Source organism: Colletotrichum chrysophilum (genome assembly GCF_026319265.1).
Source record: "Colletotrichum chrysophilum strain AFK26 chromosome Unknown scaffold_1, whole genome shotgun sequence".
Lineage (NCBI taxonomy): Eukaryota > Fungi > Ascomycota > Sordariomycetes > Glomerellales > Glomerellaceae > Colletotrichum > Colletotrichum chrysophilum.
Window position 1 is genome coordinate 1213213 of NW_026517288.1, and position 27026 is coordinate 1240238.

At 53.9% G+C, this 27026-nt stretch overlaps 13 protein-coding genes across 13 annotated transcripts; 8 read left to right on the top strand and 5 right to left on the bottom strand.

Annotated features, from left to right (window-relative positions):
• Positions 1-821: 821 nt before the first annotated feature.
• On the top strand, positions 822-1455 carry COL26b_000319 (uncharacterized protein; the record flags this gene model as incomplete). The annotated part of the gene is made up of 2 exons (XM_053173289.1): positions 822-993; positions 1061-1455. The coding sequence occupies 2 exons, from the start codon at positions 822-824 to the stop codon at positions 1453-1455; spliced, it is 567 nt and encodes a 188-aa protein (XP_053042995.1).
• A 1801-nt stretch (positions 1456-3256) lies between these two features.
• On the top strand, positions 3257-4431 carry COL26b_000320 (uncharacterized protein; the record flags this gene model as incomplete). Its single annotated transcript, XM_053173290.1, has 2 exons — positions 3257-3538; positions 3607-4431. 2 exons carry the CDS (start codon positions 3257-3259, stop codon positions 4429-4431), a joined length of 1107 nt encoding a protein of 368 aa, XP_053042996.1.
• A 548-nt stretch (positions 4432-4979) lies between these two features.
• COL26b_000321 (uncharacterized protein) lies at positions 4980-5302 on the bottom strand (the record flags this gene model as incomplete). Its single annotated transcript, XM_053173291.1, has 2 exons — positions 4980-5047; positions 5152-5302. 2 exons carry the CDS (start codon positions 5300-5302, stop codon positions 4980-4982), a joined length of 219 nt encoding a protein of 72 aa, XP_053042997.1.
• Positions 5303-6264: 962 nt separating this feature from the next.
• COL26b_000322 (uncharacterized protein) lies at positions 6265-6641 on the top strand (the record flags this gene model as incomplete). The annotated part of the gene is made up of 2 exons (XM_053173292.1): positions 6265-6393; positions 6531-6641. 2 exons carry the CDS (start codon positions 6265-6267, stop codon positions 6639-6641), a joined length of 240 nt encoding a protein of 79 aa, XP_053042998.1.
• Positions 6642-7187: 546 nt separating this feature from the next.
• On the bottom strand, positions 7188-9168 carry COL26b_000323 (uncharacterized protein; the record flags this gene model as incomplete). The annotated part of the gene is made up of 2 exons (XM_053173293.1): positions 7188-7867; positions 7917-9168. 2 exons carry the CDS (start codon positions 9166-9168, stop codon positions 7188-7190), a joined length of 1932 nt encoding a protein of 643 aa, XP_053042999.1.
• Positions 9169-10823: 1655 nt separating this feature from the next.
• On the bottom strand, positions 10824-11550 carry YOP1 (ER membrane protein DP1/Yop1; the record flags this gene model as incomplete). The annotated part of the gene is made up of 5 exons (XM_053173294.1): positions 10824-10929; positions 10980-11075; positions 11129-11154; positions 11218-11433; positions 11500-11550. The coding sequence occupies 5 exons, from the start codon at positions 11548-11550 to the stop codon at positions 10824-10826; spliced, it is 495 nt and encodes a 164-aa protein (XP_053043000.1).
• Positions 11551-13431: 1881 nt separating this feature from the next.
• On the top strand, positions 13432-15720 carry COL26b_000325 (uncharacterized protein; the record flags this gene model as incomplete). Its single annotated transcript, XM_053173295.1, has 1 exon — positions 13432-15720. One exon carries the CDS (start codon positions 13432-13434, stop codon positions 15718-15720), a length of 2289 nt encoding a protein of 762 aa, XP_053043001.1.
• A 1826-nt stretch (positions 15721-17546) lies between these two features.
• Positions 17547-19352, top strand: COL26b_000326 (uncharacterized protein; the record flags this gene model as incomplete). Its single annotated transcript, XM_053173296.1, has 6 exons — positions 17547-17636; positions 17699-17718; positions 17772-17852; positions 17905-18229; positions 18283-19201; positions 19255-19352. The coding sequence occupies 6 exons, from the start codon at positions 17547-17549 to the stop codon at positions 19350-19352; spliced, it is 1533 nt and encodes a 510-aa protein (XP_053043002.1).
• A 719-nt stretch (positions 19353-20071) lies between these two features.
• COL26b_000327 (uncharacterized protein) lies at positions 20072-21064 on the top strand (the record flags this gene model as incomplete). The annotated part of the gene is made up of 1 exon (XM_053173297.1): positions 20072-21064. The coding sequence occupies one exon, from the start codon at positions 20072-20074 to the stop codon at positions 21062-21064; it is 993 nt and encodes a 330-aa protein (XP_053043003.1).
• A 243-nt stretch (positions 21065-21307) lies between these two features.
• Positions 21308-21850, bottom strand: TRF2 (Transcription elongation factor SPT4; the record flags this gene model as incomplete). The annotated part of the gene is made up of 3 exons (XM_053173298.1): positions 21308-21341; positions 21416-21669; positions 21767-21850. 3 exons carry the CDS (start codon positions 21848-21850, stop codon positions 21308-21310), a joined length of 372 nt encoding a protein of 123 aa, XP_053043004.1.
• A 372-nt stretch (positions 21851-22222) lies between these two features.
• Positions 22223-22657, top strand: COL26b_000329 (uncharacterized protein; the record flags this gene model as incomplete). The annotated part of the gene is made up of 2 exons (XM_053173299.1): positions 22223-22393; positions 22427-22657. The coding sequence occupies 2 exons, from the start codon at positions 22223-22225 to the stop codon at positions 22655-22657; spliced, it is 402 nt and encodes a 133-aa protein (XP_053043005.1).
• Positions 22658-22871: 214 nt separating this feature from the next.
• Positions 22872-24656, bottom strand: COL26b_000330 (uncharacterized protein; the record flags this gene model as incomplete). The annotated part of the gene is made up of 7 exons (XM_053173300.1): positions 22872-22910; positions 22961-23085; positions 23136-23497; positions 23548-23791; positions 23843-24278; positions 24344-24424; positions 24507-24656. The coding sequence occupies 7 exons, from the start codon at positions 24654-24656 to the stop codon at positions 22872-22874; spliced, it is 1437 nt and encodes a 478-aa protein (XP_053043006.1).
• Positions 24657-25397: 741 nt separating this feature from the next.
• Positions 25398-26726, top strand: COL26b_000331 (uncharacterized protein; the record flags this gene model as incomplete). Its single annotated transcript, XM_053173301.1, has 1 exon — positions 25398-26726. One exon carries the CDS (start codon positions 25398-25400, stop codon positions 26724-26726), a length of 1329 nt encoding a protein of 442 aa, XP_053043007.1.
• Positions 26727-27026: the final 300 nt, after the last annotated feature.

A 27026-nucleotide genomic window follows, 5' to 3' on the forward strand; every position in this document is an offset into this window, starting at 1 on the left:
ACACCCCTTGCGGCAGCCGGAGTATACCCACCCTCATCATCCCCATGCTCGCGATCCGGCGCTTCGTTCCCAAAACCCCATCATCTACCGGGGGTAGCTGTCTGTCATCTGCGTCCACCACACTAGTGTTGTCGACGTACTCAGCTCTCGTCACCCCTACCCATCAGGAACATATCCTTCGTTGCTACACACCCCTCCATCAATCCAATATGGCTTTGACTACTACACCCTGCCCGTCTATACCTTGTCTTCCGTTCCTTGGCAGATATGGCACTGTGGACTCGAGTGCCGACCCTGCCTCTTTTCGCGTAAGGTATTTTGCAGGTGTCAGTTTCTGCGTCACGGCGCGGAAGCCACGGGCAACTGACCCCGTTGCCGTTTTCAAGTCTGCCCCATCCGCCGCATGAGGCTTTCCAGGTTCTCCCGCTGCTGGTGGGTGATCCCGGCATTGCGTAGGCATCTGTGCTACATCTCTGGAGCAGCAGCCTGGTTGATGTTGGTGTTGCGGAGTCTGTTATAAAGAGACGTTGTGCCGTAGCTTGACAAACATCTCGTTCATCGAAACATCAGGCCAACATTCAAGTCTACTTCCAACCATTTGAGCTCTGCTCAGACACTTACTATCTCATCCCTCCGTTGATCATACTCGATCAAAAGCAATTCCCTCTTCAGTCTCTGCCAATTCAAGACCGCAAAGTGCTGGCCATCTCGTCATCATTTCTCCTTGGCAGCATACTGTTTGGGCCTGGCTTTGGGCAGCGGGACTGGAGTCCTTCAAGAACAGCACATAAACTTGCTTCCCCTATTGAACGAAACCCGCAATGTCATCAAAATCGTTCAAGCACTCTTCAGAGTCAAGCTCCAAGCACCACTCCTCACACTCTCACTCAAAGTCCAAGTCAAAATCTTCACCCAAGAACGACGACTGGACAGACATCACAGATCCGGAAGAGCGCCGCCGTGTCCAGAACCGTCTTGCTCAACGCAAGTTTCGTATGTCTTTTCCCCAGGAAAGCCCCTCTCATACTTCAGAAAGAAAGTTCCTGACTCGCTTAAACAGGCAAGAAGAACCAGGATAGCAAGGAAAAAGCCACCCGAGATACGCAGAACGAGGAGAACGCGCACAGGTCCTACGTCGTCTCGTCTCCCGACAACCTGGAGCCCGAAGAAAGGGAGTACTTGCCCTGGGGCAGCATCAACATCAGACATGTCGTGTCGAGGGGCCACGAGCACGAAAGTCGCCGAGGGAGCGGACGTGGCGAGTACGTGAACGAAGATACACAGTACACCACCACGTACGGCAATAACTACACGACGAGCTACCCCCAGCCGCCCAGTCACGGAAGTAGCGGCGGGGAGGAGTACCACTACGACGAAGAGCCGTACTATTACGACTATGATCAGAGCGGAAGTCAGAGCCAGGGGCAGAGTTACTATCAGAGGTATGAGCTATAGTCCTCCTTGGATATGTCTACAAGCAGCTAACGTTTGGACAGGAACTGAAGAAGCCAGAACGAGGAGTTGTCGCGAAAGATACCCGATTACCCAGCTTGTTTTCTGGGCTTGTGCCGCGAATAGAGCCTCCCCTCTTTAAATCCTTCTCTCACCTCTTATGAATATACGAAACAGGTATAAAACAGGCGGAAACGCGTACGGGAAAAATGATTTCATTGATCAGCTCGTGTTCTCGAGCGAGCGGAAATATTAATTTTTCTTGAGTGTTTTAATCATTGGTTTGATCAACTCTTCTCGGGCCTTGTCCTCTTAGTTTTGTTTTCGCTGTCGGGCATTTCTGGTCGGGAAAATAGGGGGATATACTGGATAGCATCTACACGAAGGGACGATTAGAGAATAACGGACGACCAGTGGAGGAAGTATTTAGGACTTTTACAGCGAAGACGCAGTACAGACAAAGACAACTCTGCTTCCAAAATATTAAGATACTTTGCGACTTCTGGACATGGGACGGGCTAGCACAGCTACAAAAAGACGGCCTAAGGACTGCGAAGAGCCTACGTCTACGGTTCTCTGACCCTAACCCTGAGGATCGTTCATCCAGACGTCATTGCAACCACCCAGGTCCCAGAGTCATGTACATTGAGATCACGAAGACTGCTCACACTGCTGAGACTGCCTGGCCTGCCCAAGGATGCCTAGCCACTGCAACCTATCCCCTTACACACGTCGAGCATGACGTTGAATCAAAGTTGCTCTAGATCTACCCGCTATACGAGGGTATTCTGGGTTCTGACCGACATGAGGCCAGTGAAGCTAGCAACCTGCGTGCAACCCACGCACCCGCAGTTCTAAACATAACGCCGAGACATAACCCTCCCACCGATGAGTCGCGCGGTCTGATGCACTCTCCTGTCAGTGTCTACAGGGTTTGGTGTTCATCGTCGCCGAGAGAGGCAAGCCACAGACGCACGGAGAGCGGCCCCAGTGCCCAGGCTGTCTTGGCTGAGAGTCGTGTCAGCCCAACCGTCGTGAGAGGCGTTCTGTACTAATGTGAGTGTGAGACGTGCAAGAATCCCGCAGAGGGGCAAGGCTTCCGATTGGGGAGGGAGATGAGTGAGCCCCCCCCCCATGGGCTCGAGTTCCCAGTCCAGCGCGAGAAGAGACTTGTGTGTGAAAGTTCAAAACAAACTGTTTAACGAAGGAATTAAGCATGAAAGGGTAAATCCACAAGCCGCGATACAACATGCTGGCTTGGGAGACAGTACGTGAGTGTCGACGTAGCGTGCGTACGTATCTTCGAGAAGAGAAGAGGGGCACTGTCGTTCAGCCCTGTCTCCCGTCTTGCCGGATGAGGAAGGCCAGACATCGATACGTACCGCCCAGACTTCAATGACACACGGACCAGCTTCCCCACAGCATCGACAAGGGTTCACAGTCGATTGTCACTGACCGCCCGGCAGAAACTGGTCTTCCCAGAACTTTTTTTTCTGAGCCTGTGTACTTTCTCCCCACCGAAACTGATCGCTGTCGGCAGAATTGAAGCCAGAGAATTTCCCTTCCTTCGACTGCTTTCTTTTTGACATCGCAAGACCACACACCAATTGTACCTACACTGTCAGGCCAATCGCATCAAGATGACGGCCACCGGGGAAGAAAAGCCGGTGGACTTCGAGGCGCTGAAGCGTCAGGCGGCGGGCAAAGGTTAACCCAACTACAAACTTGCGCCTGTCAACCTGGTGATCGACAATGTACTCACTTAGCCTCATGAACAGAAAAAAAGCTCGAGCATCGAAGTGAAATGCGCGAGAAGCGTGCGGCTGCCAGCAAGGAGAAGAAGCTCGCCAAGGCCCAGGCGAAGCGCGAGCGCAAGGCCAACGTCCAGCGCGCAGCGAAATGGAGGGACCCGGTGCGCCAGGCCGCCGACAAGGCCAAGAAGGCTGCGCGAAAAAACAACAAGGACGACAAGCGATTCCACCGCATGCTGAAGCGCGCCGACAAGCTCGAGGCGCAGGCGAAGAAGCTCATGACCGAGGCGGCGAAGGCGCGCGCGCGTCACGCTGTCATGGCCGAGAACAGAGAGGTTAGTGATGGTTGATACGCAGTCGTCGAGAGATGGTGGAGCACGAAGCTGACGACTTGGGATTGCAGAAGGCGGCGAAGGAACAGCAGGCTCAGGTCAAGAAGGCCGAGGACGAAGACGAGATTATCAAGATTCACGACGACGAGAGCGACGACGACAGCTCCTCCTCCGACTCTTCATCAGACTCCGAATCGGACTCTGACTCTAACTCTGATTCCTCCGACTCTGACTCCGAGGCGGAGGATGTCGAGATGAAGACCGACTCCCCGGACCCGAGCGCACAGCTCCGCGCGGAAAGCGAGGCAAGGGAGCAGATGGAGGTTGACGTGAAGGAAGAGGAGAAGCCCAAGAAAGAGAAGAAGAGCAAGCGGAAGTCGGATGTTGCCGTCGTTAAGGAGGAGGTGAAGGAGGAGAAGGTCGCTGAGGCCGAGATACCCGCCAAGGAGAAGAAGGACAAGAAGAAGAAGGCTAAGAAGGAGGAAGTGGTCGAGGAGGAGCCCAAGAAGAGCAAGAAGTCCGACAAGAAGCGCAAGCGCACAGAAGAGGAGGACGACGAGTCGGACGGTGGTGCTCCTCTCGCCGAAGAGACCCCGAGCAAAAAGGACAAGAAGAAGAAGAAGAAGGCCAAGAAGGAAGAGGAGGAGGAGAAGACCCCTGCGAAAGCCAACGAGGGCGAGGGCTGGGACGTTGATGCTCTCGAGGGAGGTGCCGACCGTCAGCAGAAGTTTATGCGTCTCCTTGGCGGCGGCAAGAAGGGCGCGGCGAGCGCTTCCACGGGCACCAAGAGCAAGCGCGATATCAGCAAGGTCAACAAGGAGCTTGAGCAGCAGTTCAACGCTGGTGTGCACATGAAGTACGACGGTGGTGCTCAGCGTCGCGGTCTTGGCGCTTGAGCCCCCTTTTCTAGTACTGGAGCGGCCTCCGATATGTCATACGGTACGAGGACGCGTGATGCGTAGCTGCGGCGTTTTGAGGGTTAAAATACGTACGGTACAAACCGACAGGTAGCCAAAAAGTTTGCAGAATAACTTGAATGCTTTCTTCCACTCGAGGAAGCTGTATGCGAATAAAAATAAAATAACATGAAATACATTGCGCCAAACGGTTTTGCTTTCCCTGATAATGTGTGGTATTTGTACAGACTTGATTTTCCAGCCATCGATGGGCAGGAGAGACTGTGTGTGGGTTCATGTGCCTGAAAAGTAAAAAGCTCCCCTTTTTTCGTCCTCAACGGCGTAGCGAGTGCGTGTTGTGTGTCCGCAGTCTCCCTTGCGACCCCCTTACGACGCCTGGTGTAGATGGGCAACGATAATCTGCAAGAAAGAATAGTAGATCTTTGCTGCGACGCTTTTCTCCTCCTCTCGCCCCTTATTGACTTTCCCTCATTCACCGAGGGATGACCTCTTCCAGCTTTGAAACGGGCATGGTGTGGTAGGGTCGTTTAGAAACCGAACATGCGGGAGAGGACCTCGAAGACGATGCCGCCAAAGACGACAAAACCGAGAAGGACTGGAAGAGGCCAGACGTTAGCGAAGCTCATGATGTGATGATATAGGCGGGATCGAATTGGCTGCAAGGGTTGCTTCGACGCTGATAGGGGCACAACTACTCACTGAGCCAGATGGGAGAAATGGGCGACTTGGGAGTCTCCTTGACGCGCTTCTTGATCTGTTCCTCGGACTTGCCCATGCGGGCCTCGTTGTCCTTGGCGAACTTTGCGTTCGCGCGTCTTTGTTGGGGGGTTTGCGCCTGCACAAAAACCATTGTCAGCAAGCCGCCATCTTGGATCTTTGACGAATGTAGAGTTTCGGGCGGATTATATCGTGTGCTGGGATGTTCGAGATCTGCGTACCATTGTGGATTATATGTGTGTGGTGTGGGTGTTAAGATGGGGAGAGGCGAGAGAAGAGCGGTGATGTCTGAATGCGACTTGTCGTTGTTGCAGTCAATCAGCTCGTCTTATGTACTGCAATGATGCGCAATGGCAGGCAACAAACGCTGATCGTGTGAGGTGTGTTGTTCAATGGACTACAAGCTGGAGGAACGTGTCGAGAGAAGAGCAGGGAAGCCGGTTGAAGGGACAGATTGCGCGAGGGAGCTTTGGCACCTGCAGGTGGTTGAAGCTAATGTACCTACCTCCAATTCGTACAGTGTAATTAAGCGGCAGAAAGATGGCCTTGCGACGACGGGCCTCTGAGAGGGGGACATTACCTTTCGCCCTTCAGGACCTTCCCAAGTGGTCCCGGGCTCTCTCTGCCTTACACCGTTGTACCCACCCCAGTTCGGGACATGTGTCGTCAAAAGGGAATTCAATTACGGGGGGCCACCTGTTCGGTGCCAGGGGTGCCGAGCCCAGCTTTCAGCATCCAATCCAATCCGCCGCTACCGCTACCTACTGCGAGCTTGGGGGCCACATTTCAGGTGTGCGGCGCGAATTCCTGCCACAGCGGGAACGCGGACAGGGAGCGCGTCTACCAAGTGAGATAGGTACCTTAGGTACCTGGGTTATGCGGGGTGGGATCGTTGGCGCGCACCGCCACAGATCGGCGCAGCGGCGCATTCAATTGAATCTTTTGATCGAGCAACGACACGGCGGTATACTGCACGTTTACGACAACGAGAACCGACGACACGATATCTGACGACGACCCGATTCGAACGAACAAAACAGATTGGGCGGAAGGATATTGGAAGAAGCCGAACACAACCAGAAAATCATCACCAATATGGCATCGCGCAACGGCGCAGCGATCCTCAGCAGAGCCCTCCGCACGCGGCGCACACCACAACTGCCCCGCGCAGCAGTCCGCTCCTACTCAACATCAGAAAGTGGCGAAAAGAGGCCATCGATAGTGGTAAGGTTGCTTTGCATCGCGTGGCCAGGCCCATTCCCATCTCAGAGCCCTAACACCGTCGCCGACAGGGCACCTTTTACAAGACCTTTACGAGACCCGTCCTCAAAGTTCTCTTGATGGCAACCCTTATATATCAGGTCGCCTACTGGGGCTGGACGACGCTGGAACAGGACGAGATCCGCGAAGAAAAGAAGAAGGAGATTGAGAGCCTCGAGGCCAAGGTCGCCGAACTGCAGACGAGCAAATAGGCGGATGGGAGCAATAGCATGAAACCAAAGAGCATCCCTCATGAAATGTGATAGCTAGTAAGAGGGGAGGAACTCATGCCTGAGTACCTCAGGAATACTCGTCATCACCAGCTGAGAATTCAACATGCCTAGATTAGGTATGGATTCTTGAGTCTATGCAGGACATCCACAGGTCGCAAAGGATCAACACCTTTGTGAAAGTGCAGGGTCTGGTCGCATCAAGTTTCCCCCTCGCCCTGAAAAACGGGAAAGATCGCATGACGCAGAAGGGACCAAGGGTATTGAGATATCTCGGTTATAACTCTTCTATACTGTTGTGTGGATGCCACAGATGGTCTACATATCTCTTGAAACATTACAGATCCATCAATTTACGCACCTCCCAAACAGACCCATGCCTTTCCAACGCCGATGCCATGCAAAACTCCAAAAAAGAAACATCATTACACTGTACCGTCGTGCTCCCAGTTACCCCATACAGATTCGGCCGTCACTCTACACAAACATAAAGCATGTCTTGCATCGGTACCCCAACACATCCAGTCATCACAGCATGACTGTACCTAGAGTTCCTAGCATGAGGAATCCAAGCAGGCCCCAAGACACGGCTAATATTGCTGAAGCAGAGGGATTGTGGACCGCGCCGGGGTAATTGCATGTTAAGCCATCACCTTGAATAGCGTAGCTGGAGTTGAAGATGTCGTCGTCCGGCCCAGGGCAGTTGAAGCCCAAAGACGCAGGGCAGCTCTGTACCAAGTCGTAGCAGAGATAGTCGCATGGGAGGATCTCCCGATACGGTCCCGGCGCCACCATCTCGTCGATGAGAGGGTTCCTCGAGTGCTGGAAAACCCGCTTTTCGTATTTGCTCAATTGGTCGATCGGAAGAAGGGTGCCATTCGGGAAAGATTGGTTTACGTTTCGTACCAGTGAGAAGTTGGCCTCTGCAGCAGTGAAATCCTCGCAACGAGGGATCGTGACAGTACAGAGCCACTTCTTGTAGGCGATCTCGCAATCCGTACAGTTTCGAGCAAGTGAATACCGCTGGACGTCCGGTGCTTCACAGGCAACTTGCGCAAGCTGTTTCTGGAAATTGCCGTACATTTCCTTGGCGTAGTTGTCATAAAACTGCGCAAGTTGAGTGATGTTCATCTTGTTCGAGTTTGCCGGCACGGCATACTCCGTCTCGTTGCAGAATTGCAGGTCAGTGATGATCTTGCAATTTTCGCCTGATAACACGTTAGTGTGGTTTAATATTTGGAAAGCAGACAGACATACCGTCTTTGGTCTCAAACGGTGTCGCTTGGAACACTCGCCCACCACTGCCCGAACTGCCGCCTTCTTGTCGCTTCTTGGATGTCGAGTTGCCAGTGTGAACGAGGATGCCGTTGTAAAAGGCACTTGCGTTGAGGCCGTTGAAGAAGAACTGCTGCTTCGGCAGATTGCCCGCGCCTCTCGTGGTCATCACAGTACTGGCCAGATTCCCAAACTTGCCACCCGTCTTCGCAGCGATTTGAGCGTAATTTTCCAAACCGCACATGGAGCGCCGAACACCTTTGGTGGTGGGGTTGTCTCGATTCTCGACAAACATGATGAACGGCGGGCTCTGCGCCATGATCTCCTCGATGAGGGTATCATTGTGGGTATCGGTCAAATTCGCAGTGGTCAAGAGAGCCGCACTGGAATCACTGTCAACCCACAAGAGTTCGGAAGGGTTCTCGTCGAATTCGTGGAAATATCCGTCCGTCGATGCTGCGACGTCAAAGTTCCAGTCTCCAGTGAACTTCTCCGTATCCACCCCGGGAGCTGCAATCCCAATGAAGACGTCGCCTGTCGCGTTGACCGTCAAGAACGCGGCGCCCTCTTCAAGTATCTCGACTGTTTGCAAGGACGAATTTTGCCCGGGGCCGGGTGACTGATTGTCCTTCGATGTAGAGACGTACATGGTAATCTGCGGGGGATCCGAGCCGGTATTGTTGGCTCCATGGCGAGGTTGAATGCACGTCGTTGCAGAGATGAACACCTTCCTGCCCTGAGCCTGCTGTCGGCGACGTAGTCCAACATTGTCCTCTGCGTCTAAAAGCGCGTCACCCGTTCCAACCAAATCATCTCCTGGGCCACCGGAGCCATTGCCCTTCTCGCGCGGTTCTACGACAAACGCATCGTCGGGCGTGTTATCAAAAAAGTTTGCGAACACGGAGATAGCCTCGAATACGAAGCTTTGCGTCGAGTTTGCCTGCACGTTGCGGTTGATCTTGACGTTGTTCACCAGTGCGGTCACTCCAGCGGGCGCCCTTCCAATGATGCTGCGGTCAAAGGCGGCGAATTCCGGCTCGTAGGCAGGTTCAAATTGGCTTCGTCTTTCGAGCGCATCGTCGGCTTCGATGGTGTCCAGAATGGGGTCGAATCCTTCGCTCAATTCTGCGGCAAGCGCAAAAGTGGGAGTGGAAAGCAAATAGTAGATGAGTAGTAGCAGCAGCGACGCAATCAGCGAGGCCGCCAGTCGCGATTGCAGTGGGCTGAGCTGCATTGTGAGGACATGCCCTCCAGGGGCAGATGCCTTTGAAGTTTGGGCGACGCGGCGGTTCGTCGTGATGTCGGTTATCGTGTTTTCAAACGAGGACAAAGGTAGGGTCGATAAGCGCAAAGCGTGTCGAATGGTCGCTCTCAGTGGTCGCAAATTGGCCGAGTCCTCCACTTCATTCCATCACCATGCGTCTAATCGATCAGCGAGTGTCGTCGAGCGGCTTTTCGAACGAGGGGGAAAGCCACGAATTCGGTTAGATCTCGGGAGAGATCGTCGAGGGGAAACGAGAAACGGAGGCCGGTGAGGTTGAGGCGGGTAGGGTGAAGAGCGGCGGATTTGGGACAAGTGAAAAAGGTGCCTTTGTCGTTTTAGGGAGTTTCACATCCCAAACAGCTGAGAGGCGGCGTGGACCTTGCATTCCCTGCTGGGCACGACACGCTGGAGATCACCCCCGGCTGAGGTAACCCGTCGGGCCCTACAGGCAGGGCAGTCAAGGCTCAGGGGCCCCAGTAGTGTGGGGGACCCCTTTCCGCGTCTCGGACTGCTCGGCCTGTCCACTGGGGCCATCCTCGCCTAGGTAGGTAGAGAGGTCCCTGAAAAACATACCCCCATGTCCTCCCAAGGCTAAGGAACGGAACGGGTTGAGGTGTTGCGGTCGGCATTCTGATCGGTCTTTATCTTCTTGGCATCCATAGTCACCAGCGGCTGGCCACTGACCAGAGTTCACGCTACACCACTTCGAATGCTGGCAGGCGTGCACAGGATGGTCCAGCCAGTCTTTCGGACTGCCGTGTCTGCACCAGACAGGCAAGAAAAGGGGAAGATACGGTCTGACAGGAACGCTGCATCTTCGGTCGTCATTGCCATACCCAAATGTCGTTCGGGTAATGGGCGTCAATTCCAACATATTTCGGCGTCAATGGGGCAACAAAATGACAGTGGGCAGCAACACCAGCTAGTTCTCAAACACCAGTAATGCCCGAATAATCGTGCCAAATACAGCCCCCACAGCCCTGACTTGCGCTTAGGTTGCCAACGACAGTTAAGGTAGATGTTGAACACGGGAGAGCAGCACTGGCATGCGGCCAAAGCCAGGCCCTGGCGATTAAACGCCTGACGCTCACCCGACTTCCCTATTTCCCCGAGGGCACTCAAGTCTTCTAGTTGCCCAGGACAAAGAAACATGTCGTTTCTCGTGTGTCTCTTTGTCTCTGAGCCACAACTGTCAAATCGAGACACTCGTCACATGTCTCTGCCGGCCTGCTAATCCAACGGATCAAGAACTGATAACGGGCTCGCTTGTCACACGATGCTTTAATCACATGGGGTACTCTCTAGTCCATTTCAAAGTCAATGACTCCGTATTCCGTAGCGTACAGATACTTTATCTGGGTGACAGGAACTTATCCAACCGTTCCGTCGCGGCCCTCGCGGTCCCGGGCCCTCGACCAAACCTGAAAAAGCCATCACCGTTGTCACGTGTATGGTTATGACAGCCTCTGAACCCCATCCCGTCATGTTTGTGCCTTGCGTCGCTGCTTCATGTCCTTTTGACTGGCTAGCGAATGCAACCGGGATGAGCGGGCTAGCTCTTTATTCGTCGTAGGTGGATCTCTCAAGGCAATCGACCTGCTTAATGAGCTGGCGCTATTGCGCATTTACTCGGCCTTGCCAGCCTGGGCGCGGAGGCCGGAGGCAGTGGAGCCAGTGAAGTACTTGGCAAGCATGGGAGAGAGGAAGGAGTTGAAGACGATGTCGGCGCCGCTGTTGGTTATTAGTGGTTGCCAAATCGGCTCGGAAGGGGCGGAACGTACCGGAAGACGGGCAAAGACAGCCACAGGAGGAAGACAAACTTGAAGGTGAAGTAGAAGGGGAACCAGTAAACGACGTTGACAAGGCTCTCAGCAACGCTGTATCATCTCGGTTAGCTCGAATTGTTCGTCAAGGGACAAGGAATACTGACGTGAAGAAGGCGAAGACGACCCAGTACTAGAACAACGGTCAGTAAGTTTGGCGCTGTGACAATTGCGGGGGAGATATTTGTGGACATACAGTCAGCCACTGGGTGTCGTCCTGCTTGTTCGCAGTGAACAGGGCGTTCAGGGAGTAGTAACCGGGAATGACGAAGCCGGCAATGTTGGTCAGAAGCTGACCGCCGAGGTTGAAGACGATGAGGAAGAAGTAGAGGGCGGCAACACCGACGACGGCGTAGGCCTTGGGGACGTTGGTCTGCTTCTCGAGGTTGTTAAGGGCGGGGTACTTGGACAGCTACCACACACGGGAGTCAGCACATGATTGTCGTGCAATCCGAGCAAGATGCAGGGGAAATTTTACCTCGCGATCGAGTTGACCGATGTAGTTCTGAACGCGATCCTGAGCAGACATGTTTGCGATTTGCGGCGAAAAGCTGTGTCGAGCAAGAGAGCTGTGCGTTAATGGGCTGTGATAAGGGTTAGGACAGGACAAGACAAAGAACGGCGAGGCCAGGTTGCAGGATCGAAGGACCCTGGCAAGCGAAGGACTCGATGCAGATCGGAAGAGGACGGATACGCACAGTACTTCGGGGTGGTAGGCGAGAGTAGTGGTAAGCAAAAAAGGCTTGGAAGCTATTGGCGATGTTAGACGGACAAATGTCTAGACGGGAGATTTGGAGTGTATGGGGTAGAATGACCTTGAGTATTTGCGTTGGAATTAGCAGGTGAAAGGGAAAGGTCCTGGATGACGACGTAACGTGTGCAGATCTAAGCCAGCAGGAATGGCACCAGGTGCCCTTGCGTTCAGAGCTTCTCTCGCTCGGGGCTAAAGATGGGGTTTCTTGGGAGGGGCACAGGCGCGAGACGAGAGGCGAAAGCGGGGAGCACACACAGCAAGCACAGAAGACAGCACAGCGCAGCACGGGCAGAACAGCGAGGTAGCACGCAACGATAGACTCTGGAGATCCAGAGGGAGGGAGGAGGGACGCAGAGACACAGAGGGCACAGTCACCCGCCGTTCAGCAGATGTGTTGTGGTAGGTAGGTTCAGCTTGGGCAGCATTGCTACTACCTATGGACGGGACGGTAAATATCGCCAGTATTGCAATGTCTATTGCCATGTACATCCAAACAACCCGCACAGCAACAGCGTCGTCTTCGTAACCACCCCGCCCGCCAGACTTTATGTGCCGATGAAAAAATGCCTTGGGGATCCATGTCTTGGCTGTTAGCGGCTACTTCTGAGCCTTTGGCTCGAAGGGTGTCAGATTCCGTGATTCCTCAGTGCTCTGCTATGCTTTGCTTGGGTTGGTGCTGCCGAGCGATAAGATAAGCACTTCATGTCCATGCCTTGCCTATTGCTTGAGGACTTTGCACACCGCAGACAGGTGGGTCCTGCTAAGCGGCTTACCTAACACGAGGGCGCCTCAAGGCCAGCAAGGACTGCGACAAAACACAGAGGCACTGGTGGAAGGAACACTACCTACACTAGGTAAGAAGCGGGCGTGGTGGGGATCATGGATGGTCTTGTTTTGCTGCCTGACCTGCCAGGCGTCCGGAGCTGTGTCAAGCTTCAAATCAGTACGGCCCCTGATTGGCTCATCAGGCGGTTGTTTTCCCGCCATGGAACAAAGCACGCACCTTCGACACACTGGAGGGACGCCAAAAGACGGAGGGGAGAGAAAGACATCCATGTATTCCCCCACATCGCCAGCATCGGCCAATCGAAAAACAAAACAACAAACTCGGAGCTACGGCTCACGTGACTCCCAGCCAGTGTTTTCGGTGTTTCCAGCCACAGGCTAGCGTTGTCGAGACGACAACGTTTTGTCGTTTTGTCGGCAATCCTAAACAAACCCATCCATCCACACTTCCCCCGACCATATCCTTTATATCGACGCTCTCACCACAGCGCACCGCGCTTTTCCACCCTGCAGGGATTCGGATTGCTTTGCCGACTTCGACTCCTCCTTTTCTGCAACCTCATCTCTGTCCACTTTCTCTGCACGGCGCACCTTGCTTTCTTTCATTGTTTAGGTAGCCTGTCCTGCATGACCGTGTGTTGTTTTCGTCGCATAACAACAACTGCCAACGACAGAGCTGACGGATTATGGATCACGGTACGATCAACAACCCTTTTCATGCTCCTCCACGTCGAGAGCACGATTCTGCCATCTCTCCCCCGCTGATCACAAATGTAAACAGACCATCTCGCCCAAGCTCTGAGGGCCAAGAAGAGACCTCAATCCCGTGCTTCAACTGCTTCTGTTCACAGCATCTCCACCCAGCCGACCATGGAGCAACAATCCTTCGCCGACGCGCCAGAGCTGTACTCTGCACAATGGGTCAACAATGATCAACGGCAGCAGAGGAATCTCGCACCCGCGTCGCGGATAACTCCGGAGGAGCAGATGATGCTCCACGCCGCACAACACATGCACAACGCCCGCGATTACTCAATGTCCATGAGCCAGTCCAGCGCTGCCATGAACCATTCCATGTCATTCCAACAACACGCCATGCCTCGCCATCCTTTACCCTCCGAAAGCTTCGCCAACAACAGCTTTACCGAAGATAGCCAGCTGATGGACCGTGACGACGAAGATTCCATGGCTGGAGCCATGGGCATGCAAAAGTCCAGCTCTGCCAGATCTAGTGCCAATAACGAACTGGAAATGCGTCACCTCTTCACCGCCAACAAACACCGTGGCCTACAAGATGTTGCCAAGGAGCTTCACGGCAATGAGCGAGGCCCCAATTCCGAACGGACCCGACAGGTATTCGCCATGCTCTGGATCAACTCGGTATGCTCCAAGGGTAAAGGCTCCGTGCCTCGCGGCAGAGTCTATGCCAATTACGCGTCTCGATGTGCCACCGAGAGGATCACCGTCCTCAACCCGGCCAGCTTCGGTAAACTCGTCCGCGTCCTTTTCCCCGGCCTGAAGACTCGGCGTCTTGGTGTTCGTGGTGAATCTAAGTATCACTACGTCAACTTCACTCTGGTCGATGACCAGCCTGACCTCAGAGAGCCAGAGCCTCAGATCCCAATGGCCATTTCAGAACCCAGCCGTTCCCAGAGCTTCAGCACGGCTCCCACCAAGTCGCAACCTGCTAAAGCCGCTCTTCCCTCGCCAGATGCTGCCAAGCGGCCGGAGAGTCCTGCCCAAGCACCACAGGGGCACTCACGATCTCACAGCTTCTACAGCCATCCGAATGTAACCAGCGCGGATCATTTGAACACATCCACATCCAAAACATCGCTCCAATTTTCGTTTCCCTCCGAAGCGGATGAGGCCCTCCTCCAGTCCAACGAGCCTCTTGTGCTACCTCGCATGGAGCCCTTCCTACCCAACGGAACTGACCCGGATGCCGCGAAGAGCTTATCTGCCCTATACAGGTCGCATTGCACCTCACTAGTCGAATGTGTTCGTTACTGCAAGGAGAAGACCTTTTTCCATCTCTACACATCCTTCCAGGGCACATTAACCATGCCGGTGCAGAAGTTGCTTGGCAACCCAGCTCTCGCCCCTTGGATTGAGGAATGCGACTTCATCCTTTACCAGCGCATGCTTAGAATCATCTCCGGGTTGACACTTCAGGTCGTGCCCAAGCCTGTCTTGGACACTTTGCGCAACATTTCAGAGCGCCTCGTGCCTCATATTCGAGACGCTTTCCAGGGACAACCGCACCACGTCATTCGAGCGAAAGAAGCACCGGCAACTATTTTCGCAGCCCTGCTCGACCGCGCGTTGAGAGTCAACCTGACTGCTCACGCAGCAGCCAACATGCTTTCGAACCCAGCCAACCGCGATCAAATGTACCTCGATTGGATCACGATGGTCCGTGTACGCAAGGTCGCCGAATGTGTGCCTACACGTGGCATGGACGATCTCGTCAACCTTTTAGTATCCGAACTTCGCGATCTTCTCAACCCGATGAACGTGCCTTGGGAGGTGGAATGTCTGACAGTTTATGGCGACATTGCTTTGAGGAACGGTCGCCAGCCTGGAGCTGAGGGCACTGCGGATGCGAACGGCCAGAATGTCTTGGAGCGCTGGGTCGGCTTCCTCAAGTCGTTGCCGACACGGTTCCCCTACGCGTCACATACGGAGATTGTTTACTGCGTGCAAAGAGTCGGTACAGCAGTGATGCGGGATCTCACAATGGCTCAGGGCAAGAGTTTCGGCTCTTGGTGGGTGACAAAGTGCTGGATCGATGAGATGACTTGCTTCCTTGCTGAGCAGGGTGGTTTCCTCAACATGAAGACTTCGGGCGCATCAGCGATTGCCGCCAACCCCCAATTGACGGGACAAGAGACGAGCAGGCAAGGATCCCGTTACAGCACGGGGAGCGAAGAGTTCAACTTCTCCAACCTCCCTCAAGCGCAGCCGGACAAGGCGCCATTCCCTCCATCAAACAGCCAGGGACAAGTCGACTCGGCTGGGATGACGGGCGGCAGCAACCCTGACGATAGCGGAATCGGCATCCGCACACCGGAGGAGGACTTCCCCATGGACAAGTACACTTTCTCGCACTCGGAGGTCAACCAAGCACTGCTTGCAAACGCTGAGCTGCAGCAATAACGAAGGAGAGTTGGAATATAGTCGCACCTGGTAAACCAGGTGTCATGTATCGATAGTCATCTGCCAGGCGGCCTCTCGACGGGGCTTGATGCCGGAGGAGGACTGTCGAGTGCAGTGTGATGACGATGGCACGACTGGACGATTGTATGAGCGTGGGAAAAGCTCTTGCCATTTGGTACGGAGTCGTTTATGAGTTCTGCGCCTGTTCTACTAGACCGGGATTTTGGGTTCTGGATTCTGCTTTGGGTGTTTTGACGTTCCTTTTATGGCGATGAGGACGGCGATGGCATTTGCATTTGGTGCTCGCGGGTTGCTATACCAATTCGTTTCTGGTCCGGGGCATGGGCATTTGATTATACGTTTATCTAGTGGTAATACAACCCGGCAGGGAGAGCATTGAAGAAGAGTTACAAGTATCATCCTTCACAATTTACGTTACCGAGTCTTGTTCGGAGACTGTACTTCCAGCGTAGGTGAGAATCTAGCATAATGTTCGCAATCGTATGGCCCAATGGGATCATAAGCGCAGAGACCTATCAACAAAAAGACGCTAACCACTACGGGGATACCATGGTCAAATGGCCAGCACTTATCTTCGACTGAGGGTATTCATGGGTGCACATATGGCTAAGCTGGTGGGTTCCAATCTTGAGCCTTGCCAGAGGAAGTGGGACAAACATCGATTTCCAGCGTTGCGTTGCAGCAGCGTCAAAGGCGGTTATTGAACGGGGCGAGGGACCCCCGTCTGTCACTGTGTAGTGTGCCTCATTCGTCATTGGGTTGTCCCTGATTCGCTACCCCCGCGCGCTGCCGGGAACATGCAACTAAAAGTTTTCTTCGCGAGCGGTTTCATAGGCTGGCTCTTCAGTGTTCACCACAGCCTGCAGGTGGAGTGGCGGCCAGAGACAGCGAGGAGGCTTAAACATCGAAAGGTACCGGACTTTCGTTCTGCCCCGTGGGGGGTGTTGGACAGGAGAGACTTAGAGAATTCAAGGTGCATTTTGGACACGGCTGCCAAACGGCAGAAGGGGCTGGATATGCCTCTTTGCAGAGGCTGGGCTGGAAATTGCAGCAACAGAAGAGTCAGTAAGCTTATGCGTATGACTCAGACAAAGAAATTGTCACGGATAGAGGCTGCCACGGATAGACTGCCCAATTCAGATTCCTCGGCCCTGTTCTTGCATGAGGAATAGCTGTAGACGGCGTGCAGGGTGTATTTGCAGCGGTTGTCACAGCGGCATCAAGGGCTACTCGACTAGGAGGAAATGCAATACAGGCTTGCGCAGTCCTCGGGTAGGGTGACGAAAGTGAGCCGTCCTTCAGAGCAAGGCCCTCTGTATCTGTTCGGCAAGCTTTGAGCAGCAGGCAGCGCGGCACTGGGTCGGTATTGAAGATTCGGGCCCGCCTCCGATGTTCCGGAAGCGCAAAATCTGGTAGCTGCGACTTGGACAGGCGTCGCCGATTTCGTCGCTGTGCTCCACATCCCACTTTCGTCCCATCTCGGTCACCTTGGATCTAGTCCAATTCAATTCAATCCACCGCAACACTTCTTGAAGCCGTTTATCCCACCATCGTTGACACCCTCAACTTTTTCTCTCACCTACTTGTCCATACTAGCTGAAACATTGCTGCTGCCTCACACGCAAATCTCACCGAAGATACTTGCTCGAGGGTTGACGACCCAGTCCAACCGTCGCCATTCATTTTTTCTGATCTGTTTTTTCCCGCACTTTACGGACCACAGCGCCCCTCCCCCGCGACCCTGTGAGTAGAGTCATACTAAAACACCAGCCACTTTTGCGCCTGCACATTGCAATTGAGGCATCATGAGTAGCCAACCCATAGCAAACACCTCCAGCAACGGCTGGGTGGTGCAAAAGTTTGGTGGCACCAGCGTGGGAAAGTTTCCCGACAAGGTATTTCTCAGTCTGCATCGTTACTATTGCTGCAAACGCTGACTCGATGTGTGTCCCTTTAGATCGCCACGGATATTGTCCGGTAAGACGGAACATCCGCGTGTGAAATGAAGGCTCCTACTGACTTTGATGCAGAGCGAGCCTCGCTAAGAACAAGGTCGTTGTCGTCTGCTCGGCAAGAAGCACGGGCAAGAAGGTCGAGGGCACCACCAGCCGGTGAGTCACTCAGCGTGCCAGCCGATCCTAGCTTGCTCACTGATTTTGGAAGACTCCTGGGCGTGTACAACAAGCTCAAAGGCATCGCAGCTGCCACGAATACCGAGGAGGTTCAGAATGACCTCATGAGCCAGGCCAGAGGTCTAATTGACGACATCACTAATGACCATGTTTCTGCCGTCAAGACCTTCATCAAGAACCCAGAACTGCAGGCATCACTGGACCAAGAGATCCGGGATGAGTGCCAAGAACTGGTTGAATACATCGTGGCCGCAAGGAGATTTAACCTCGAAGTGAACGCGAGATCGAAAGACAGATGCATCAGCTTCGGCGAGAAGCTCAGCTGTAGATTCATGGCCGCGTTACTGAAAGATCTGGTGAGGAAACTGCCCATTTCTGCGTCATGAGAGTGAGGCTAATTCTCTCACAGGGTGTCGCTGCAGAATATGTGGACCTCAGCGATGCGTTCCACTATGATGCCTCCTCTCGCCTGGATCAGAGCTTCTACCAAGAGGCGGCCACCGTACTGCGGAAAAAGATCTCGGCATGTGAAGACAGAGTGCCGGTCGTTACCGGGTTCTTTGGCAATGTCCCGGGCAGCCTGATTGACGGCGACATTGGCCGTGGCTACACTGACCTCTGCGCAGCCCTTTGCGCAGTCGGCCTCAAGGCGGATGAGCTGCAGGTGTGGAAGGAAGTTGACGGAATCTTCACTGCGGACCCCACCAAAGTTCCCACGGCGAGGTTGCTGCATTCCATCACCCCGTCCGAGGCGGCGGAGTTGACATTCTACGGCTCCGAAGTCATCCACCACCTCACCATGGACCAGGTCATCCATGCGTCGCCCCCTATTCCCATCCGCATCAAGAATGTCAAGAACCCGAGAGGAGTTGGAACCATCGTCATTCCCGACCCCATTCTCACGGCTGGCCACCAGATCCAGCGTTCCAAGCCCTCAGATCCTTCTCTCATTCAGAAGCCCAAGAGGCCGACAGCCGTCACCATCAAGGACAAGATCTCCGTCATCAACGTCCACTCAAACAAGCGCTCCATCTCCCATGGCTTCTTCGCGAGAGTCTTCTCCATCCTGGACAAGAACCAGATCTCGGTTGATCTCATCTCCACCAGTGAGGTGCATGTCTCCATGGCTATCCACGCTGGAAACTCAGAGGGCGGCAGCTTCGACAGGGCACGGAAGGAGCTGGAAGACTGCGGCGATGTCAGCGTTCTTCACGACATGGCTATCCTGAGTCTGGTCGGTGCGGAAATGAAGAACATGATCGGTATCGCCGGACGCATGTTCTCTACACTAGGAGAGCACAATGTCAACTTGGAGATGATTTCGCAAGGTAGGCTTATCCCGAGACAGGTCTCACGATGTTGTTATTGACTTTGAATCTAGGTGCCAGCGAGATCAACATCTCTTGCGTCATTGAGGCCCGGGACGCCACCCGCGCCATGAACATTCTGCACACAAATCTGTTTACTTTCCTCGATTAGACTAGTCGTGTCTTTGCATAGTCATGGAGCGAGACATGTCCTTTTGGATCAAGGTATATAGACACACTTCATTCTCGTATGGGGATATATTGATTGGAGCACAAGTTTGCATGTTGGATTCAGCCAAAACAGACAGGGATGTAGAGCATGGTTTGGAAAATGCAAGATGACATTGATTGACACCGATACGCCCAGCACCGATTTTTGTGCAACGGTCCCGAAGTTAGGGTTGTTTCTCCATCATTCACGGATCAGCATACATCAGGAAGTGACCAATCGTTCAGTATTTCTATATGGAGATGTCAGGAGATAATTATCCAGTATTATGTTATCCATGATTCGAGATCTTGCATCGCCGGCCAACACCCCAGTAACCGCACTTAGGTGAAGGTAAATATTTACCAGTCGAGGCCGAGGTCGGCGTAGTGGGGTACAGTGTCGGGCAGACTCGTTGCACACCGTACAGCCCCGCCACCAGACCCCTGTATTTCCGATAAGATAAGCAGCTAGAAGGATCCACCGTCAACACCAACCGTCTTGGATTGTCACGTCTTTCCTTGCGATCACTTCCCATCCTCAACTACACCATCAACCAAAACGTCGACCCCTAAATCCTCAACAAGGACATCAACCGCCGAATTTTCGACCAAACCATTTCCTATACTCTGCGACATATTCAAATTAACACTCCTCACGAACCCCCCGAAAAAATCGCCAAGATGCCGAAAGCAGAGGTCGGGTCGGTCAAGTACCTGAACAACAAGATGAAGATGAAGGGCCTGCAACGCCTGCGATGGTACTGCACACCTTGCGAAAAGCAAACCCGTGATGAGAATTCCTTTAAGCAGCATTGCCTGTCCGAATCGCACGTCCGGAAGCTCCTCCTCGTCGGCGAAGACCCCAAGAAGTTCCTCAACGAGTATAGCAACCAGTTCCTCCGCGACTTCATTCAGCTGCTCCGCACCGGTCACGGCGAGAAGCAGGTTCATATCAACCACTTCTACCAAGAGTACATCGCCAACAAGGAGCACGTCCACATGAACGCGACGAAATGGCCCAGCTTGACCGAGTTTGCGAAACACCTGGGCAGGGAGGGCATCTGTCGCGTTGAGGAGACGGAGAAAGGCCTTCACATTGCCTGGATCGACAACTCTCCCGAGGCGCTCAAGAGACAAGAAGCACTCCGAAGGAAAGAGGCGCAGGATCGAGGAAACGAAGAGGTCGAGCAGATGATGATTCGGGAGCAAATAAAGCGTGCGCAGAAGCAGGCTGAAGCGAGGGGGGAGAAGGACGAGAAGGATGAGGACAAGGAAAAGGGGCTTCAGCGCGCTGAGGGGGAGAAGATATCGCTGTCGTTTGGGGCCAAACCCAAGGCTGAGCCGTCCAAAACCGAATCCCCTGACGCGTCTGGGTCCGCGACGCCCCCCGTAGCGGCAGAAAAGCCGGCAGAGAAACCTGCGGAGAAGCCTTCATTAGGCGGCATTTCACTCAAGATGACGGCCAAGCCGGAGAAGAAGAACGTCTTCGCGCAAGCCAAGAAGAATGCGCTGGCTGGTGACGCGAAGAAGTCGGCCTTCGAGCAGCCCAAGAAGATGAGCGAGGCCGAGAGAATCATGAAAGAGGACATGGAAAGGATGGAAAAGAAGAGGCCGAGGGAGGGTTCCGGGTTTGGAGGGTTCTCGTTTAAGAAGCAGAAGACGGACCAACGGTGAGACATCATGAATTCACCGCGTTTGTTTTAGGGGCGGACCGGCGTTTTGGGTTGAGGACTGCGGCATCATATCATAGAACGGACAGGATATGTTACAGGGCGATTTCAGATACCATTGCGAATTGATTCATCTAATGTGAGTCTTGCCTTGACTCCATGCCGACCTTCTTAATTCCCCCTGAACGCCGAATACCAAGTATAATGATTCCTTTTCTTTCTTTTCCCGACCCGATTACTACGTCCTTTAGTTATCAACCTCGGTCTCCGTTCCATCGCGTCTGAAAAAATCAGTCAGTATATAGTTCCACCAAATGCCCTCCGGGAATAGAGAGCAGCAGCCTCGTGCACATACGGGATGTAGCGTATCCTATACTCCTCCTCGAGTGTCGTCCGAATCTCGTCGGGGAGCTGGCCAGACACCTTGATGGCGTAGACGCCGCGGACGTAGTTGTCGAGGCGCTGCCACTTGGCGACCCAGGAGCGTCCGGGGTCCTTGAGGGAGATGAGGCCCTCAAAGACCTGGGACGTGCAGCTCTCGATCTGGTCCTGCGAGCCGGCGAGGTGGAGGAACTCTTCGCAGTTGGGGCAACCTTCGTCGCGGAATTTCTGGGAGAGGGGATGTGACGTTAGCTGGGATGCTTTTTTCTCATTGCGACGGAAGTCGCCATTGTCGTTTTCTCTTTTTTCGAGGTGGCTAACGTACGGAGTAGGTCAAGACGATGGAGCAGACCATGCAGGCGCGCAGGTAGCGCTGCTGGTTGGGGTTGACGTAGTTATCACTCGACATCTTGGCGAATCGGCGGGTTGAGAACGGAGAGACTCGCGGGTAGGAGGAGAGCAGATCGTGTTCGTCGTGAAGGTGTCGTCGCGCTCGAAGCTGGCTTTCTCGATAGGAAGTTGGAGGCGGTAGGCGGCTTCACTTGGGGAGCCAACCACCTACCTAGTTGCATATGCATTTAAAGGGGCGTCATGTCTTTCGACAGCGGACCCACCTCAGGGACCCTGCAGGCCTACCCACGCCGCGAATCAAAGTACATCACTCATCCTGGGGTGAAATTCTCCAAGTCGACTTACAACACCTCATCCCATCGACACTTGCGCTTGCAAGCTTACAGCAACACTTCTTGAAACTAAAGCATATCTCATTTGGCCTTTCAACATGGCGACGCAAAGCTCAGAAATCCCAACGAGCACGCCGCGTGCGACCAGCCAAAAGTCTCACGAGCTTCTCACTTGCACCATTAAGACCCCACCATTCTCTTATGCTCAGTTGGAGCTTGTCTCTGACGCATCACGGGTTTCCGATATCACTCCCCTGGACAACTTGCAAGTGAGGTCTTATTGCAACTCCGCCCTGCGTCAGTTCCTGGGCGCCACCGGTTCCGCCATCCCCATCGATATCCTCAAAGTCGAAGACAGAGAATGCTGGCTGCGAGTACCCCGTCAAGACCTGAGCCCTTTCGCAGCGGCCATTACCGCCTGGGCGGGTGTCTCTGAACAGGGCGACCGGCGGACGCTCCGAGTGAAGCAGTGTTCCGACTATCTAGGAGCTATGGTTGGTGCAAACGGCCAGGACAAGCTCTGGACGTCTTGAACATGATGGAGGGGTTAAGCCACACGCCCAAGCGTCAAATTATTCTAGACTTCGGGTATGGTTATCGATTGCAGACAAAAACTCCGTTTATCCGCATGGCCAAATCCCACGCTTCCAGCCTGCCCCCTATATGCGCCGATCACATGCGCCGTTTATGCAGCGGATGCAGATATACCACATTGTATCCCCGGAACGACCGTCCGTTTTACGTCAATTACATCAGAGACGACATGAGAGAGCTCTGGGCGTATGCCTGGAAGACAGTCAGCGGCGAACCAAGCAGGGGTGTTGCGCAATGCTTACCATGGGCTTGATATCCGGGTGAGGTACGGCATCAAACTGGTTGAACTTCAACTTGTAGTCGGTGCCAATGTTGATATAGGCTCCCCGGTTCTCGGTGGAATCGCAGTATTTGGGGGCGGAGAAGACTGTAACGATTAGCCTCGAATGCACTTCATTAGATACCAAAAGAACTCACCAGTAATGCAACGTCCGTCGTGCTGCACCTCGTATCCGTCCATGCGGACTTCGTGACTGCGAATGACCGCCTCGAGACCGTTGTTCTCGCAGAACTGCTTCGTAACGTCGGGTCCGAATTGCATGCCAACGCCACGCTTGCTCGGGCCACGGCCAGGTTCGTCCTGAGGATCCGTCCACAGCATCTCCATCATGAGACCGGACTGGCCAGGCTGGCGCTGGGCGTGCCTGTCGAGCTTGCGGATATCGTCCAAAGTTACCTTGTCGTCCGAGAACAAACCACCGTGCAGGACAAGGTACTTGGTTCCGATCAGGGTGGCAAGGGGCAGGGCTGAGAAACTCTCGGAGAACAGCTTGAAGATTCTGCGATTGTCAATGAGTGCGACTCATAAGAAGTAACGAAAAGCACATACCTCTCGTTGTACTTAGCCTTGCACTCTCCCTCAAAGCCGTACACTCGGTTCATGTCGTCTGTCTCGTGGTTGCCACGGTTCAGGAAGAAACCCTTGGGTCTCAGCCACTTGTAAGCGTAAAGCAGGAGAGCAATCTCGGTTGACCAAGATCCACGGTCGACGAAGTCACCGTTAAACAGGTAGTAGTGCTTGTCGTTCGGTGTTCCGTTCAAACGGAACAGTTCCATCAAATCGAAGTACTGGCCTACACATGGGTTAGCCCGAAGCGCATCAGCACTGTGGTAAGATAATTTACCGTGAGTGTCACCGCAGACGGTAAGCTGAACACCCTCAGGAACCTCCATCTCCACCATGGTGGGCTCATCATAGACGAGCTTCTTGACGGCCAGAATGATCTGGTAAACGTATTTCCTGTGGATCTTCTTGCCAGTCTTGAACCTCTCCGTCATGTCGTCAATGAACTCCTGCGTCATCTCGCTTCCCAATCTGACACCATCATAGTCTGCCTCGACGTTGATAGAATCAACGTCAAGACCCTCCGCAGCCGACGGCTCGTCGCCCACTTCAATGGCAGCATAGAAATCCAACTTGCGCACAATCTTTTTGCACTCATCCAACTTGAGCTTGGCATCCTTGTTGTTCGGGTCGAGCTTTATGCATTCCTTGAAGTCTACGAGGGCGTCCTTGGGCCTGAGAATGGCTGTGTGTGCGAGACCTCGACGGAAGTATGCCTAAAGCGACGGGACGTCAGCATCGGGCTGTTTATACCGGGTGCCTGCTGGCAAGAGGCACGAACCTTGACAAACTTGGGGTTCAACTCGATCGCTTTCGTACAATCCGCAATGGCATATCCGTAAGCTTCGGACTTGAGGTTTGCCTGCACCGGGACGAGAAATGGTCAGTCACACGAGCAACTTCAAGATGCAGGGCCTGTCGCAAAGGGAGGGGGCGGGGCAAACCTGGGCGCGGTTCGTGAAGAATGTGGGCTCCTTGTCGTTCAACTCGATGGCTTTGGTGTAAAACTCAATGGCAGTGGGCCAATCGTGGGCAGAAAACGCCTTGTTGCCCTGGTTCTTGAAGGCCACGGCCTGCTCCTCCGGAGTCGACATGGCGGCAACAGCAGCGCGGACTTGGTGCAAATGGTAAAGCAAGTGTGGGGTAGTTTATCGTGGCGAAGAGGCCTCGAGACGCTCTCTGATCCTGTCGCCCGCGGACTGTTGGGTGTAGAGTGCGGTTTTCGAGTGCGACACCGAGTTCGACGCACACAACGAGAATGGGAGAGAGAGGGAAGGGTCGTAATCGGCGAAGTTTTCGGCCTGCGGAAGCTCTTAGAAGGTTGAAGTTCCGGGGGACCAAGTCAAAAAGCTTCCTTTCGCGACGGTTCGGCCCTTAAACCCTCTTCGGAGCTAAGGTAACAGAAACAGTGCGCTACAACGCTGTGTTACTGCACCAAGCGATACGCTGAGCGCAACTGCGGGGCGGCTTTCAGTTGCCACTTCAGGATCTCGACAGGGGTTCAGGAGGGCCAGCTCCGGGCCTAGCCCCTCCATTACCCTCAGCTTCCCAGGTGGCAGTTGCCACTGAAAAGCACGGACATGGATTTGGACGGCTTTAGCGGGTGACGCCTCGGTAGCTGCATACGTGCCTTCGAAACCTTCCAGGGTCCCTAATCAGGCTTATCTTTTATCGGCTCCACGTCATTTCAGGCCTGAATGCGAGCGCGCCAGTGTTATCCTGCGAACTTCGCTGACTTGCAACACGACAGCCTCTGCATGGCACTTTTTCACCACCCACGGTCTGTCGAGACACCCGAAGTCGGCGCGCTCGCCTAGCAACAATAGGACGTCACGATGGAGTCTCCAAGTCAACAGTCCAACGCGCTGGTGCGAAAGCGCACTGACACCGACCTCATGCCACCACCGCCGCCCGCGAAGAAGATCAAGAGGCCCAAGAAGGTCATAGACGAAGATACATATACCGATGCCCTCTCGAAAATTATCGCGCGCGACTTCTTTCCTGGGCTTTTGGAATCGGAAACTCAGCAGGAATACCTCGACGCCCTCGAATCGAAGGACGCAGTATGGATCTCGAGCGCTGGACAAAGGCTACAGCGCGTGATGACCCCAGGAAGGCAGAGGGTGAAGATACCGCCCATGTTCGAGAATGGAGGGCGCACACCGTCAGCGTACGGCGCGGATACACCAGCATCTGTCGCGCCAACAGTCGTTGAGGAGCAGAGGCCCGTTGTGGATACCAACTTGAGCCTAGCCAACTTCCAGGCCAAGTACACCAGTGAGGATAACGAGAGCTTCTACAAGCTCATGGACAAGCAAAGTCAGAAGAAAGCGGAGAAGTATGCATGGCTCTGGCATGGGAACAAGCTGCCATCGAAACAGATGATCAAGCAAGCCGAAGTGGAGGAGAAGCTGGCTCAGAACGGCCGCTTGATCGACGACGGGTTTATCAAAAGAGACAGGCTGGCAATCAAGGATGCCGATGATAGGCCAGCCAGGCCGGATAGCTGGAACGCTAACCCGAAGAACAATCTCATGTTTGGGCCGGACGGTGTTGATGACAAATACGAGAGCCCTGCTCAAAGGGCCGAGGCGACTTCGATGATGGCTCCGAAATCGATCAACTACCAGAACACAAGGATCCCCCAGCCCGCGATTGTCGAAAGGCCACCGTCTCCAACAATGTCTGCGGTGAGAGACGCCATCGCGGGTAGGCCGCGAAAGGACGATCAAGCTTCGAGCGCGGTGGGAGGTGGAGAAACGCCAAGAGTGAATGGCTACGCCTTCGTTGATGACGCCGATGATGAAGAAGAGGTTCTTCCAGCACCAATCATTAACTTAGGCCCTGGTGATGCGACTCCCAACCCTTTTAAATTACAGGAGCAAGGCAAGAGGGAAAGTCTGCATCATCGGCTGGTTGAGAGGGCAGCGCAATCCAAGAGAGAATCGGTAAAGAATGGATTGACCGGAAAGCTAGAGAGGACCCCAGTGCCAAAGTTTCCATCTAGTCCGAGGGTCTCTGGAGGACTGACGCCTGCCGCTCAAAGACTATGGAGTAAGATCGGAAGTCCCAGACGGGGAAGCCCCAGCGGCTCGACTCCGAAAGCGACGCCGTTGAGGGCACGAGGCTCGCTATTGAAAGGTGGCTCCAAGGTCCCTCAGTGAAATTCGGTAGAATGAAACTTAATGAATAACGACCAAATGGAATAGGGATAGAGCAAGGATAGATACCACATCAGAAGAGAGCGCTGTACAGCATGAGGCGGCTTAGCAATAATCATTCTTTGCAACGCATCAAACATGGTTAGGTTTAGTAGATTATTAGTTCAACAACCCCCAAACGAACCTCAAGATAACAATAGCAATCTGCAAGACTCGGGCCTGATAATCCACGTTCGGATCAAGGACTTACACGACTGGCAGTACCGTGTGGCGCCCCATTAGTCCGATATATCGGATATGCGC